Below are 17,577 nucleotides of genomic sequence, written 5' to 3'. Positions count from 1 at the left end.
TCCTGGACTTTTTTGGTTGGTAGGCTATTAATTCTTGCCTCAATTTCAGAGCCTGCTATTGGTCTATTCAAGGATTCAACTTCTTCCTGGTTTAGTCTTGGGAGAGTGTAAGTGTCCAGGAAATTATCCATTTCTTCTAGGTTTTCTAGTTTATTTGAATAGAGGTGTTTATAGTATTCTCTGGTGGTAGTTTGTATTTCTGTGGGGTTGGTGTTGATATACCCTTTATCATTTTTTATTGCATCTATTTGATTTTTCTCTCTTTTCTTCTTTCTTAGTCTTGTTAGCAGTCTATCAATTTTGTTGATCTTTTCCAAAAACCAGCTCCTGAATCCATTGATTTTTTTGGAGGGTTTTTTGTGTCTCTCCTTCAGTTCTTCTCTGATCTTAGTTATTCCTTGCCTTCTGCTAGCTTTTGAATGTGTTTGCTCTTGCTTCTCTAGTTCTTTTAATTGTGAAATTAGGGTGTCAATTTTAGATCTTTCCTGCTTTGCCTTGCGGGCATTTAGTGTTATAAATTTCCCGCTACACACTGCTTTAAATGTGTCCCAGAGATTCTGGTATGTTGTATCTTTGTTCCCATTGGTTTCAAAGAACATCTTTATTTCTGCCTTCATTTCGTTATGTACCCAGTAGTCATTCAGGAGCAGGTTGTTCAGCCTCCACGTAGTTGAGCAGTTTTGATTGAATCTCTTAGTCCTGAGTTCTAGTTTAATTTCACTGTGGTCTGAGAGACAGTTTGTTATAATTTCTGTTCTTTTACATTTGCTCAGGAGTGCTTTACTTCCAACTATGTGGTCAATTTTGGGATAAGTGCGATGTGGTGCTGAGAAGAACGTATATTCTGTTTATTTAGAGTGGAGAGTTCTGTAGATGTCTGTTAGGTTCACTTGGTGCAGAGTTGAGTTCAATCCTGGATATCCTTGTTAACTTTCTGTGTCATTGATCTGTCTAATGTTGACAGCGGGGTATTAAAGTCTCCCATTATTATTGTATGGGAGTCTAAGTCTCTTTGTAAGTCTCTAAGGATTTGCTTTATGAATCTGGGTCCTCCTGTATTGGGTGCATATATATTTAGGATAGTTAGCTCTTCCTGATGAATTGATCCCTTTACCATTATGTAATGGCCTTCTTTGTCTCTTTTGATCTTTGATGGTTTAAAGTCTGTTTTATCAGAGACTAGGATTGCAACCCCTGCTTTTTTTTGTTTTCCATTTGCTTGGTAAATCTTCCTCCATCCCTTTATTTTGAGCCTATGTGTGTCTAGGCATGTGAGATGGGTCTTCTGAATACAGCAAACTGATGGTCTTGACTCTTTATCCAATATGCCATCTGTGTCTTTTAAATGGACCATTTAGTCCATTTACATCTAAGGTTAATATTGTTATGTGTGAACTTGATCCTGTCATTATGATATTAGCTGGTTATTTTGCTCATTAGTTGATGCAGTTTCTTCCTAGCATCGATGGTCTTTACATTTTGGCATATTTTTGCAATGGCTGGTACTGGTTGTTCCTTTCCATGTTTAGTCCTTCCTTCAGGGTCTCTTGTAGGGCATGCCTGGTGGTGACAAAATCTCTAAGCATTTGCTTGTCTGTAAAGGATTTTTATTTCTCCTTCACTTATGAAACTTAGTTTGGCTGGATATGAAATTCTGGGTTTAAAATTCTTTTCTTTAAGAATGTTGAATTTTGTCCCCTGATCTCTTCTGGCTTGTAGAGTTTCTGCTGAGAGATCTGTTGTTAGTTTGATGGACTTCCCTATGTGGGTAACCCAACCTTTCTCTCTGGCTGCCCTTAACATATTTTCCTCATCTCAACTTTGGTGAATCTGACAATTATGTGTCTTGGAGTTGCTCTTCTCGAGGAGTATCTTTGTGGTGTTCTCTATATTTCCTGAATTTGAATGTGGCCTGCCTGACTAGGCTGGGGAAGTTCTCCTGGATGATATCCTGCAGATTGTTTTCCAACTTGGTTACATTTTCCCCATCACTTTCAGGCACACCAGTCAGACATAGATTTGGTCTTTTCACATAATCCCATATTTCTTGGCGGCTTTGTTCATTTCTTTTTACTCTTTTTTCTCTACACTCTCTTCTCGCTTCATTTCATTCATTTGATCTTCAATCACTGATACTCTTTCTTCCAGTTGATCGAGTTGGTTACTGAAACTTGTGCATTTGTCATGTAGTTCTCGTGTTATGGTTTTCATGTCTATCAGTTCTTTTATGGTCTTCTCTGCATTGATTATTCTAGTTCTCCATTCATCCATTCTTTTTTCAAGGTTTTTAGTTTCTTTGCGCAGGTACGTAGTTCCTCTTTTAGCTTGAGTAGTTTGATCGACTGAAGCTTTCTTCTCTCAACTTGTCAAAGTCATTGTCCGTCCAGCTTTGTTCCGTTGCTTCAGCTCTTGCTGGTCGGACAGCACCCACTCACCAGCACCGACTGTCCGACATGCCCCAGTGAGATGAACCCGGTACCTCAGTTGAAAATGCAGAAATCACCCATCTTCCGTGTTGCTCAGGCTGGGCGCTGGAGGTTGGAGCTGTTCCTATTTGGCCATCTTGGGCACCCCCCCCCCCATCCTTTAGTTATTAATGCAAGAATTTTAGAATTAGACAATTCTGGGTTTATATTTTTATTGTCATTAAATGTGGTCCGGGCAAATTTCCAAATTTCCTCATCTACAAAATGGCGATGGACATACCTACAGGCCAAATTTATTCTTCAGAACAAATGAAAGAATGTTGTAGAAAGTAAGTTCTGAACTTTTATTATAGGCAGCTATTATTTTGTTATAACATTTTTTGCTTTCTTTAGTTTAATGAGTTCAACATGAAAATGTTGATTTGGTGTTTTTCATTCTACTTTTTCATTTTTCTCCTACCTCTGGGAATGCACATCAAGGTGGAATCCAACAATATTGTGTCGTCTGTATTGGAGTTGTGTACATTAGGAGGATCAGGTTACTTTGCAGTAAGAAATGTATATAACCAGATGATTTTTAAAAAGCACATTAGGAATAATAGATTTGAAGTGAGCATATTCTGTGCAGGAATTCATCTAAGCAGTTATAGCTAAACTGTTACACTGTCCATTTGACTTGACAATTCTTAGGAAAAAAGTAAAATAATAAGGCATTTATTTAAAGATTTTCCAAATGACTGTGCCTTGGATTTTGTTAATAAATTAAATCTATGTTTATATGGAGAGAAATGTGGTAATATTTCCAAACTGATTTAGGCTATGGTTAAGTGGATGAAGACTGACTGAGGCAGGACTTTGCTCATCTCTTGCATCATATCAAGGTACTTTGGAAAACCTTTATTTTCTCTAATCATCATTTATATACAGTGAACAGCATTTTAAATACAAGAAATACAGTTTTCAGGAGTTGAAGGGGTTAAAGTATAGTGGAGGTCTTTAAATGTAGCACAATTATTATGGAAAAGCTATGAATTTACATCCTTATGATTTTTGTTATTATTTTTTATTTGCAGGATGAGTAAGAGATACTTACAGAAAGCAACAAAAGGAAAACTGCTAATAATAATATTTATTGTAACCTTGTGGGGAAAAGTCGTATCCAGTGCAAACCATCATAAAGGTAAACTTTTCAGTTTTTTTTCTCAACTGTTTGTGGATGATGACTACCCTTAACACAGGCTGTTATGTTTTGCCTCCACTGGTCTGTTAAATTTTACTAGGTATAGATTCTCCCCCTGGCAGTTTTCTTTAAGTAATAATGCAGAGTTATCTCTAAGATGACTTTGATTGGGAAAGATGATATTTTCAGGATTAATGCCATTTCTGCAAATAGTGTTCAAAGAATATGGAAATATAACTATACCTTTCCTTCCCTTTTTAGATGGTGATATTAAAAAATTGAGTTGGCATATAATAAAGTTTCAGATTGCACTCATCCTGGTAAAGAAAGTATCTGTAATGATATGTATCTTAATAATACGTCTATATGTAAATTTTCTTTCAATGCTTTTTGTGGGTCATGTTTCTTTATGTCAGAGGACCACTCTGACCACCCTTTGGACACTGCCCCTGGTATGATATTCAGCAGACTCAATTCTGCCACTGAACAGAGTGAGAATATTTGCTCTATACATATGTGTTAAGCTTGACAGCTCACAATTACATTCTTTCTGCCCTCTTTCTTGGCTATAAGACTCAATATAATGAATAACTACTTTTTCCATGAGGCTATTTCTGAACTGTCCCTATCATAATCAAGTATTCATAACCTGAGAAATCAATTTAGATTTTTCTGTAAAATATGATTTTATAATTTAATTCTCTGCCCACTATAAAGTCTAGAGACTAACAACTTAGTTTCTCATTCTATTTTTGGGTGAAGGGGGAATTAAGACTGCTTTGAATTCTGTAACACTTAAATTAGTTACACATGTCCATTTAATTAGCATTACATGGAACATTAACACCAGAGAGAGAAAAGACGTGGTGTGTGGGACTGACGCTTATAAGACTAATCTCTTCCCCCACTATTTAAAATCAAAAAGGGACATCTTGCAAAATAAAATTTTATGAAGAGTTTTTTCATATTTCATTATCCTGTTTTCTACCCACAATATGTTTTCATGTGTGTGAATATATATTCATATATTTTTTATTCTCCTTTTCTTTAATACAGCACACTGATCCACAGATAAGACTTTAAATTCTCTTTAATAATTTTTATCAGTGTAAAATTATGAAGATGTTGAAGATGACATTCCCTGTGGTCTCAAATTGGCAACAACAAACCAGACCAAAGAACGAAGAAGTATTAAATACTCATCTTTTAAAAGAGCTGCCATCCAATAGGGCCAAGCCCTGCCTTGGACTTAACAAGAAAACACACCCCATCCTCATTATTCTGATGGTCACCTTAGTGCCCCTTCCCAGTTTTTGAAAGAAGAACTGGGAGGAGTGGGGGATCATAGGAATTGTGGGCATCAGGCTAGCACAGCAAGTGTTCATGATAAAGATACTTTCTCATGTCCAAAGACAAATGATGGGGTATCTTAAAGAATCACTCATAAAGATTGCTCACAGTGTATATTGCATGCTATTGTCAAAGCTACTTTAAGACATTTAAATTGTGTTATGTTCTATGCTAACTCTGAAACTAAGATCTTCTCTTCTTGCCAAGAAAATAGTCCTTGAACATAAGAAATTACACATCGTGTCAGAAAACTTAAATTGTCAAACCTGGTACATTACAGAAGATAGCGTTTTCTGTTTTGCTTTTCCCTTTCCACACTGCCACTGATACTTTGGATGAAGATTTTATGAAAGTTTTCTCCCATCCTCCACCTTTCTTCCTTTTGTTCTTTTTTCTTTCTTTTCTTTATATTTTCTGTACAAAATATCCTTTTTGTTTTGAGCTATTTTACATATAAAATAATAAGTGTTGTGTATATGTAAGTTGTAGACCATGCTCGTAAAATGATTACTCATGCGCTCACCATCCAAGAAAGGCTGGGCTGCTATCTCCCTACGTGCAAAGCCCAGACTTTGGAGACTCCTTTGGGGTATCTGACCTGTGGAAGGATACAGTTACATTCTAAATGGTTAGGTAAGAACCTAGGATCCTTTCCACCTCATTTCAAAGGAGCAGAAGATTTTTCTCTCCTTTCAGGAGTGGGAGGGGAATGGCTGTCTCTCTCCTGTACATAAATGAAAATAATCCATTGTTTGCTGTCAGTCATCTATGGAATGTTCGGCTATCAATGTAGGACATTTGGCTTGGCTTTCATCAGGGTTAAGGCTTAGGGCGAGGCAGGCCAGTTCACTTTCTATTTATTGTGAGTTAATTAGTAAGAAATCAGTTTCTGATCCAGAACACCTTGGTGAGCATTCAAGATAAAAGTAATAAAGATGAATATTAGAAACTCGACAGACTAAAGAGCATTACAGATGCCAACTAATTTAATCTCATAACCATCTATGTGGTAGATACTATTTTTAAAACTATTTTTAGAGATCAGAAACTATGGCAAAGACAAGTTAAGTAATTCGTCCCAGGTTGCCCAGTTAGGAGCTATTGGAGGCAGGGTTCAAATCTAGGCAGTCTTGCTTCATATAACCATGAAATATATGTACTAGTGAATTTCTTTTTACTTAAACAATTTGGGATTCATTCAATTTCCAGAGTATCGAAATTGGTGTCTCTCATGAACTCTGAAAAATTATAGGCACCATGTCCTGAAATGTAGTTTCTCCACCCACCACTGTCTCTACTAAACTAGAATTGCTGGCTAGGTATTAGGTATATGTCAGATTTTTCACTCTTTTCTTTATGTATTTCAACCTTTATTTTACATGTATATTTTACCTTCAAGTCTCTGTGCTTTATTCTGGGCTATTTATTCACATTTTTATTCTACCACACTAATTCTATGTTCCCTTGGGTCTAATCTACTCTTTAATTCACACATTAAATTTTAATTTTATTTATTATATTGTACCAAAATTTTGTCTTTTTTCTTGCTAATCTGCAAGCTTTTGATAGCTTTTTGTTTTCACTCATGTTTTCAGGTTTCTCTTTTTATATATCACTACATATACAGTAATAGAAATATATGGTGTATATATATAAATAGAAATATATACCATATATGTCTATATATTTCTAGCTGATGATCCTATTTTATGCAATTTTGTGTTTTCCTCCTAGTGACTTTCACTCATGGTAATTTATTTATTTTAGGACTTCTGAGTTTTAAGAAAAATTTTGTGAGCTGATGCTCATCAGAATTGTATTTGTAAGAATCTTAAAGGCCTGTCATTATAATGTATTATTTCAGAGGCAATTTGCATATGACATGAGTCTTAGGCAGGGTTTTTTGGAAGCAGAGCCAAGTCAGGAATTCTTGTTTACGTGATTTATTGAAAGAGTGCTCTCAGGAGAATGAGAGCAAGTGAAGCAGGCTAGAGCGGGAGGTAAAAACTAAGCACAAATAGAGTCTCAGCTGGAGAATCGCCCAGTCTGCTCCTATGGGGAATCTCTGAGACATGAATTGTTCCACAGAGATGGTCCCTCCTTGAGGCGGGATAGATGGCCTCGTCTACCCTTGTGTCCATGGGCCATTAGCTACTGGCCTGTTCCCCATGGTAAGGAGTAGCCTCTCTGGGGAAGTGGCTCATCTTTAGGAGAAGGTAAGTCTCTAAAGAAGGGGACACCTGTGAACTGTGATCAGAGAACATTCACAGCAAGTGGAGGAAAGGTGCACAGCCCTAAAAGATTTTGGCAGTGTATCAGCAGCTACATTCCAGTGCAGTCTACTCACAGCCCTCAGATCCACCTGCTTCTCACTGAAAGTCACTCCATCCAGGCAAAGCTTATTCAAGATTTTGGTTGGTCACAATTTTCAAGAAGACTTACTAGAAGAGGAATAGTAAGAGTCCCGCTAATGCAGTTGGTGCTCATGGCCTGTCCACCCTATGCCCAGCCATTCTAGATTTTCCTCTCTGTTTACTAGCACTTCTACTCATGTAGGAGGCTTTCCTAATGTTCTAAGAGTTCTGAGCCCTGGGTTACCATTCTCTTGCTGCTGTACTTATACATTGGTAGTTGTAACTGGGCACGGGAATGCCACAAGATGCCCCAGTGGATCATCTGAGTACCTAATATATTCCTTTCTGCCTCTAGTGCACAGCAGCTGTCGTCTTCCTCATGGTCATCAGGGACCTTTACATTTACCCCATCAATATTAAACTCCTTTTCTCTCTCTCTCTGGTCTATCAGTATAAGGAGCACAGACTGATTGATGATCAGGCAACAGCTGTAGCTTTGTGTTTAGTGGCACTATTACTGTTTCCACTGGTAAACTTATCTGCTTTCTGGAAACAAGTTCTCCTAGACCCATATAATAGTATATTGGTCATTTCCGTTGGATATTTCTCATGGAAAAGTTGTTTTTTACTTAATGATTTTTGAGTACCTACATTAAGGCCTGAGAATATAGCAAGTACAGAAAAGAGACAAAAATCTTTGTCTTCATGGGATGTTTATTCTAGAAGTGGAAAAATAGGTAATAAGAAAAATAAATAAAATGGGATGTTTTATGATATACATGCTCTGGAAAATATATGAAGGAAGAAAGCATATAGGATGTATTCAGGAAGGAATAGAATTTTAAATAGGCCTTTGGGTAAGATCTAAAGTTTCCAGTGGAGTCAGCTAGTGGAGTATTCAGGGAAAGGATGCTCCAGGCAAAGCAGCAATAGGTATGAATGCTTTCAATCATGCCCATAGACAATTAGAAATAGCAAGGAGGATGGCGTGCATAGAATATTTAAGGGAGAGAGTGGTAGATAGGTCATTATGGAACAAGTAAATGTAGAATATGAAAGAACCAAATAAATAAATACCTCTACCAAAATACAAATACAATAATATCCTGCTCTCAAGAGCCACCAATGGACAATTGTATTACTCCGTTTTCTGAACATGACATAGGAACACTATAGACATCCAGAACATTTGGATTTGAAAAAATGGGTATCTAAAAATCAGAAATTGTTGTCATCTTCTTAATAAAACCTTCTGTGCTTTGAGAACTAACAGTTCCTCACATACAAACAGATAACTTTACTGCTCAAACTGCCACAGAAAGATTCTGCCTCGAATTCTTACAATTATATTGAGCTGGGCATTTCGGAAGGGATTAAGTCAGAGTATTGTGACAGCCAGTCAGAAAGAATGAGCAGTGTTTTCCCCTTGGAAGCAATTACATTAGGTGCAGCTTCTGATATTGGGGATCAGAGAGCAAACATTTTAGTTTAGGACTCCAAGTTCCCAACAGAAAAATATAGTCATTAATCTTAGAAGGCTAATATGTTTTCTTGTCTTTTCTTTCCTTACCCATCACATCTAAACTAAATCTCCGGAGAATGAGTCATCATTGGGTTTGGGGATTGGAAAAGAATTTTTATTTTGTTTGAAAGAGATACACACAGGTGAGTTATATCCAGGAACAAAAAGGAGCCTAAAAAAGTTAGTTTGATTAGCCAAGGTTGAATATATATTATCCTCATTGTAATACAAGCTAATTACTGGTATGAGTGAGAACTTTTGGTTGAATGGATCTTTTTCAAAGAAAAACAAACATTTTAAAATTTTATTTTACTTGTAATTGATATGTGATAATTGTACTTATTTACAGAGTACAGTGTGATGTTTCATTACATGTATACAGTATGATGATAACCAAATTTTAAAATAAAGATGGTTTTCAGTTCAAAGCCTGAGAGACAGAGCCATAAATTTTTTTTGGTGGATCTTCATTTGTTTGTTGATTCATTTGATAGTTTATTCATTTATCCAACCAACTATCCATGAAATATATGGTGAGTGTCTGTTAAGTGTTGGGCTTTAAGTCAAACTCTGGAGATACAAAAGTGAGCAGGCTGGGCACAATGGCTTATTCCTATAATCCCAGCACTTTGGGAAGCAGAGATGAAAGGATCGCTTGAAGCCAGGAGTTTGAGACCAGCCTGGGCAACAAAGTGAGAACCCATTTCTAAGAAAAATGATTAAAAAAATTATCCAGGTGTGGTGGCCTGTGCCTGTAGTCCCAGCTACTTGGGAGGCTGAGGTGGGAGGATTGCTTTCAAGATTGCATTGAGCTAGGATCACACCATTGCACTCCAGCCTGAGTGACAGAACCAGACCCTGTCTCTTAAAAAAAAAAAAAAAAAGGCGAGACCAGGCACGGTGACCCATGCCTGTAATCCCAGCCCTTAGGGAGGCGGAAGCCGGTGGATCACTTGAGGTCAGGATTTCGAGACCAGCCTGGCCAACATGGCGAAACCGCATTTCTGCTAAAAACATACAAAAATTAGCCAGGTGTGGTGGCATGTGACGCTAATCCCAGTTACTCCGGAGGCTGAGGTGGGAGAATCGCTTGAACCCAGGAGGCGGAGGTTGCAGTGAGACAAGATTGCACCACTGCACTCCAGCCTGAGCGATGGAGGGAGACTCTGTCAAAGAAAACAAAACAGAAGTGAGCAAAACAGACATGACTCGTGTCCTAGTGACGCAGTATATTGAAGGAGAAAAACATTAATCAAATAATAACACAAATAGTTAATTACAAATGGTATTAAAGTGCTGTGAAGATAAAATTTCAGGATAAGAGTATATAAACGGTAAAATGGATAGGGTACAGTTTCAGGGAAGACTTTTCTAGGGAGGAGACATTGGAGCTGAGATCTGAATGAAGACAGAGGAAGGGTTCGACATCCAGGCAAGAGCAGCAGCCTATGCCAAGCTACTGAGACATGAAGGAAAGAATTCACTGGAGCTGAAATAAGACTGCTGTGACTGGAGAGCAGAGAGCAAAGAGGATAGTGATGCACAGTTAGCCTGGGGAGGTGGCTGGGATAGATCCTTTGGGGGAAATATTCAGAATGCTGCTTTTCTTACAGTTTAAATTGTTTGATCCAGTTTAGCCTAGGATATTAGTAGGATCTCTTAGGCTGGCTTGCACCTATTAGGATGTACACCAAAGTTTAAGGGCACTGATTTATAATTCATGGTGTTTTTCTTGTTGATAAAAACAATTGGATTAATGTCCTAAGAGAAAGAAAAATAGCTAGAACATAAACTGACTGTATTCTGGACTTTTAATGACACATTTTTATTATGTATTTTATTGAATTTTCAAAGTAATATATATTTATTTGAGAAACTTTGGAAAGAAAGAAAAATACCAAGAAGATAAATCAAGTTACTCATAATTTTTCCATGCAGAAATTATTAAACAACATTTGGACTTCTTTTCATCTGGTTTAATTCATAAACGTGTTATACATACTGGAGAGCATGGTGTTCATTAATTATTTTATGTATTCATACATTTATTGACAAAGACTAATTGTAAGAGATTATGTTGCCCTGAGTTAGTGATTCTGTTTTAAACCATGCAGGCAGAGTTGCTAGTTTCTAAGAGTTATGCTTTCATAATCTGATTCTTTTCTCCTCTTTTTTATGCTAAAATATTCCATGTTTATATAATAGTAAATAAAACACCTACATATTATGAAAAATAAATATAAAGCAAATTACTGTGCAATTATCAGCCAGGACAGTAAATAGACTGTTGTCAGCCCCTTGGAGTCGCTGAATACAACCCCTCCTCCCACAGAGGTATCCCTTTCCTAACTTCTTGTTTTTGAGCAACAGAATATTGCTTTGTCTGAGTGGGGCATGGTGGTTCACACCTGTAATCCCAGCACTTTGGGAGGCCGAGGCAGGCAGATCACGAGTTTAGGAGTTTGAGACCAGCCTGGCCAATATGGCGAAACCCTGTCTCTACTAAAAATACAAAAAATTAGCTGGGCATGGTGGCGCATGCCTGTGGTCCCAGCTACTCCGGTGGTTGAGGCAGAAGAATCACTTGAACCCAGGAGGCGGAAGTTGCAGTGAGCCGAGATCACGCCACTGCACTCCAGCCTGGGCGACAGAGCGAGACTCTGTCTCAAAAACAAAAACAAAAACAGAATATTGCTTTGTCTGGTGATAATGGTTTGGCTGTGTCCCTACTCAAACATTACCTTGAATTGGGTGGGGATAATCCCCACGTGTCAATGGTGGGAGCAGATGGAAGTAATTGGATCATGGGGTGGTTTCCCGCATGCTTTTCTGGTGGTAATGAGTGAATCTCACGAGATCTGATGTGTTATAAGCATCTAGAATTTCCCCTGCTGTCACTCACTCCGTCCTGATGCCCTGTGATGAAGGTGCATTGCTTCTCTTTTGCCTTGGGCCATGATTGTAAGTTTCCTGAGGCCTTCCTAGCCATGCTTAACTGTGAGTCAATTAAATCTCTTACCTTTATGAATTACCCAGTCTCGGGCAGTTCTTTATAGCAGTGTGAAAATGGACTAATATATCTGGTTTTCAATGTTGTAAAAATGTAATTCTACTACAGGCATTTACAAAATGTGATTTGCTTCTTACTGTCAATGTTTTTCTCTTGGGATTCATCCGTGTTGTGATATAGGATTTCATTGTATTAATATACTGAAATGTATTTATCTCTTTTACTGTTGACGTATGTTTGGGTCGCTCTGGTTGTTGGTTGTTATTGACAATGCTGCTGTGGACGTTACTATACGTTTGTTTTGGTTCACACTTACAACATTCCTCCAGGATATAATTTTAGAAGTAGAATTTCATGGATCATATGATAAACACGTATTCAATTTTACAGCTTTTTCCCCCCACTTAGCAGTAAATAATGAGTATTTACATGTGTCTAAAAATATCCATAAACATATATTGTATTGGGGCATGGAAAAAATATAAATGCACCCTACATTTTTTAACAAAATTCCCATTTTTAGATTTCTTGGAGACTTTTTATTTGTTAATACTAATATAAAAACCTTTGTGTAATAATTTTTGTTCACATGTAATAATTTTTTCAATATTTAGTACAAGTGAGAATTTTGGATGTCAAAAAGAATGAAATGGTTAGGTGTGTATCATTCAACATCTAGTCAGGAAAATTGCCATCATGGTAGGGCAGTTTGAAACAGGAAATTGGTGACAAACGTGTTGAATGGGCTGGAAAGGAAATAAGGAAGCGTGATAGTATCACCAGACACTTGTAGCTTCAGAAAGCTGTTCCTGCCCCTAGAGGTGGAAGAGCAAGGAGCAACACAGTGTTACATAGGACTCGTGACTGTGCACACTGCAGGGTCTGCCAAAGCCCTGCTGTGATTTAGGAATCACTTCCATGGCCACTGAGCAGGAAGCCAGGAGCCAGTTCTCTCATGATACTACAAGAGCTGCCTGAGAGGCTGACTGCTCCCAACACTGCTAGACTCTCTGCTAATGCTGTTAAAGCCTATGGGCATTCATAGTACCCTACCTCACCACTTCTGAAGCCAAAGCAGGAAAAAAATAGATGGCTTCTTCCTTCCCTGGGTGTTTCTTACGAAAGTGCCATCTTCCAAGAAGCAGACTCCAAGAAAGAATTCAACACACCAGAAATTTATGGGTAGAAACACCTTTGAAGTATAAAGAGAGGAGGTGCAGGAGAAGGAGGGGGTGAACCTTCAGACTATGAGGGTCTGACTCCCATGAAAGAAGAGAAGGAAGGAAGGAGGATTGAGTAGGAAGAGCCTAGAACTTCAGCATAGCTTTGAAAAAGTCTTGGTCAGGCCAATTGGGAATCCCTGAGAAAAGGTTGCCATTAGAATCTAACCAGAAGCCAGCTGGCAAAGCAGCCTGGGAAACCTTATCTAAGCTTCCAGCTGCCTTCAATACAGAGAAGGATATAGAAAGGTAAATGTTTTAGAAGAAAATGACAAATATTTGCCACAAGAATATTTCTACATATTGTCTAATTACTTTTTATTTCCTTGCAGAAGTATATAAAGCTTCCCCTCTTACCACTCTGAAAATACTGGCTGGCTACTAATTTAAAAAAATTAAATTGAATATCTTTATTAAATGAAAAGGTCTAGACATAGTCTCTTATTTATATTTTAATTTATATTTTTGAATACTAATAAATGGATAAAGTTAATTTTGAACTATTTTCATTTCTATTATTTGGATAATTTATCAATTTCTTTGCCAACTCAAGTTTCTATTATTAATTTGAGACTCTCATATAACTCTTAAAGCTTGATTGCATTTGTATATTTTCAGTTATATAATTTTCAAATATAATGTTTAAAGTAATGTTTTTGTATTTTAGAATATACAATATCATAAACTATTGTTGGAGAAAATTGAAAAATATATAAAAATATAAAGTAAAAACTTTCAAATGCCTGTAATTCCACTACACATACACCATTATTAACTCTCAAATACTGTTCATATTAAGATTATACTGTATTTATAGATTTGTATCTTAGTTTCTCACTTTTTGTGAGCGTTTCTTTACATTTCCTCTGAAAATTATTTAACCATACCATATTATTAAGTGTTTGAGCTGTTCCCTTTCATTTTTAGTAAAAATAACGCTGCAATAAACTTCATATGTATAACTGTTTTTCCCCATATCTGTTTATTTACTTAGGCTAGATTTGTAGTACAGGAATTACTAGGTCAAATGACTCAAATTCTAAAATGTTACTGTTTTGACAATGACACTTTTAATTATAAAAATGATTTGTACTCATATTAGGATATTTAGAAAGTATAAAAGAGCACTAACAAAAATGATCTAGACTACATTCATAGAATGTTTATTTATTAACATGTATACATGTTAAAATGTATGCATTTTGATATATGTTATCAAATTGTAAACCTCTCAATTTATGTTCTCATCAGCAGAGAATGAATGCCTGTATTTGTAAGCCCTTATCAACACTGAGGTTTATTATTCTATTTAATCTTTGCCAATTTCATCCTCTTTTAAGTTGTGATTTTTAATTACTAAAGGTGATAAGTAAAACTTTTATTGGTTTGTTGACCATTAATATTTTTTAATCACCTTTTCATATATTTTATTCATTGTATTAGTAGATGCTGTTTTTATTATGGCCTTATAAGAGCTCTTTATAAATAATTAAGTCAGTAGTTTAAATTTTACATTCAGTCTATTAGTATATAGTATATTAGCACAGTTTCAGAGACCCAGACAATTTGAATTTTAATCCAAGTTTATCTCTTTACTGGCTGTAGGTAATTTTTTTTTTGAGAGGAGGAGGATGGTAATATTGATACTTTTAAGATAGTGTCTTTACCTTTGAATTTAAAAAACATGCATATCTATCTATCAATAGATAGATCAATATTAAACTGCATATAATCCATATCTAGATAGATACCTAGATAGATACGGGTTTTGCGTCTTTGTGTCTTTTAACATTGAGTGAAACCTTTCAATCTTAGGTTTCCACTTTCTAATAAAATCTTAATTTTATTTTGTCTTTGATGCTTTTATCTTTTTGGTATTATTTCTTCCCAGGAACATTTAGTATCTAAGTTGGATCATTATTTTCTGTTCTCTGTATCTAGCAACCTCTTTCTCAGTTTTGACAGTGCTTTTTCATGCTTCCTTTCTCATATATTGACTCTCTCCTCAATGATTAGCCATTTCTGTAATTCGATTCTAACCTTTTTTCTACTAATGTGATTTTTAAAATAATTCTGAGGCATCCAGTAGAGTGCACAATACAGAAATTTAAAAATACATATTTAATTTTACTTCAAGACTCTTTTGCCTATAGTCATAATAAAGAAAAAATAGATAAATGATAATATACTATTAGATGAAACATAAATATACATGTTAAATAAAGAACATATTTTAAATGCATTTCATAGAAAGCTAACTATCTCCTTTCTCTCACTCCTGTTGTTCTGGATCAAAATTTGAATTCAGCTTCCTTAATAGTTTAAGATTCTTCTGGAGAGGTTAATAGATAATCCCATGTATGAAACAGGGTGGCTACAGTCATGACATGTAAAAGTAGTAGCCTAGTTCAAGTTGTAGATGTCCCACAGGAACGTGGCTATGGAGAATAAAATACTTGGTGTTTTATATTTCTAAACTCATTAAGACATACTTCCAGCTCTTAAGAGTAGGTGAATGCAACATACTTTTCTATGACTGAAGTGAGTGTTCTCAGCTGAGCCAGGCAGAATACCTTATGGGAAAATAGAAGGAGAGAAAGCAAAAATGTCATCAGCTTATAGCCAAGACAAACTGAGACAAGAATCTGAGCCAGATTCACCTAAGCATCTCTTTTAGGCTAAAAAGACAGTACAATGACGGCAGGCATTTTTTAAAGAACAGCCCTCAATGTGTCTGCCCTGTGAGTCACTGCTGTGGTCAGGACTGGTTTTCCTCTGTGTCTGGTGTGCATACTTAATCCTGGGATCTCTCTTCACTGTCATACTGACAATTACCTTTTCCCATCTCTTACATATGATGATACATTTCCGATTGTTTTTATCTTCATTGTTTTTTAGTTTACTGTTTCATTTTGGTGAAACATATCGTTTAGTTGTTTCTTGAGGAAAAACATAAATAAAAAATTTATTTTTTAAAACCTTGCTTGTCTAAATATATCTTTATTATACCCTCATATTTAAATGATAGTTTGGCTGGGTATAGAATTCTATGGAGGGAATAATTACCTGTAGTATATTGAAGATATTTCTCCATTATTTTCTCACTGTAATGTTGCTGCTATAAAAGTGTAAGATGATTCTTATAATCTTTATCCTTTGAATGTGACCTTTTCCCCTCTTCCCTGTCTCTTCTGCTTGAGTCTATTCTGTAATTTTAAAATGATGTATATCTTGGTGAAGATCCATTATGAATTTCTGAGCTGTGCATTTTTGAACCCTTTTATCTGGCAATTCATATCCTCCAGTTGTGAAAATATGTATTGAATTGTTTGAGGATTTTCCCCCTCTCCATTTCTGGATGTCCTATTGTTAGGCTGTTTGATCTCCTAAACTTTTCTTCTAGTAGTGCTGTTTCCTCTCCTGCCTTCATCTATATCTTTTTGCTATAATTTTTTGGTGGGAGATTTCTTTATTGACCAAACCTGTGTGAAATTTTGTATCTTCTTGTTGTACTTTTAATTTCTAAGTGCTCTTTATTTTTGTTTTTTGAATATTCTCATGTCATCCATTTTAAATTATTTTTTATTGCATAGTCTCTCCTAAGATTTTGTGCTGACTTTACTATTTTAGCTTCCGTCTTCTATACTAGAAGCTTTCCTCAAATAATTGATAATTCCAAACTGTCTACTCTGAAATCTCTTGTAAAAATTGAGACTCAATGTAGAATGATGCAGTAGGGCTCTCGTTGGAGAACCACTAGTGTTAATACGTTTAGGTTTTCTCTTTTGGACTGTTCAGATTCTTTACGTAACAAGCTTACTTCTTGGCTTAAGTTGTTGGAGAGCTGAGAGGTGAAAGCAGTTAGGGTGGGAGTATGTTAGAAATTCAGCATTCTGTAGCTTATTCAGTTCTCTTGTTTTCTGTATGGTACCTACATACCCTCTACTCTGTCTTGTGTTTCCCAGTTCAGAGGATAACTCTGTGTCTCTTAAAAAACAAAACAGAAAAACCCTCCAATCAAACAAAAAACTTCCAACCTGCTACCAGATTGGTGGAAGGGCAGTCACACACTGATGTGGAATGATGGAGAGTAACTAGAGATGTAATTGCCTCTCAGACAGCTTTCAGAATGCTCCCACTTATAGCCCTCACTCCTTCCAGGATGGACGTGATGCTTTCAGTTTCCCCATCCTTTTGACAATTCTGTGTCTAGAGATTCTGCTTTCTTCAGTCCAGTAAGTTAGTTCCAAGGTTTTGTTGCCATTTCCTCCTACTTAAATCCATTTTTTAATCCACCATCATAAATTAAAACACTAATAGTGTTTTTAATTTAGCTGTTTCTAAAATTTTTTTATACTTTTCCTTATCTTATCACTCTCTGTCTTATTTCCACATATCTCTTTTCCAACTTCATATTTTTACTTCACACTCTGTTGTAGCTCATTCCTAAACATTGAATTGACCAGATCCATGTTTCCTGAACTCTGAAAGTACAAAGCATATAGGCTTTGTAAA

At 36.2% G+C, this 17,577-nt stretch overlaps 1 protein-coding gene across 2 annotated transcripts in view; it reads left to right on the top strand.

The window, feature by feature from the left end:
• The window catches only part of TAFA2 (TAFA chemokine like family member 2), a 504,181-nt gene that overhangs the window by 337,682 nt on the left and 148,922 nt on the right, over positions 1 to 17,577 (top strand). For both annotated transcript variants that reach the window (XR_634770.4, XM_003906701.4), the window contains exon 2: positions 3,500 to 3,606. Coding sequence is in view for 1 of the 2 variants with exons in the window: in XM_003906701.4 (XP_003906750.1) it covers positions 3,501 to 3,606 (106 nt within the window). In the remaining variant the exon portion in view is untranslated. The remainder of the gene's footprint in view (positions 1 to 3,499; positions 3,607 to 17,577) is intronic.

Source organism: Papio anubis, chromosome 9, assembly GCF_008728515.1.
Source record: "Papio anubis isolate 15944 chromosome 9, Panubis1.0, whole genome shotgun sequence".
Taxonomy (NCBI): domain Eukaryota; kingdom Metazoa; phylum Chordata; class Mammalia; order Primates; family Cercopithecidae; genus Papio; species Papio anubis.
This window is presented reverse-complemented; position numbering and strand designations above follow the sequence as displayed.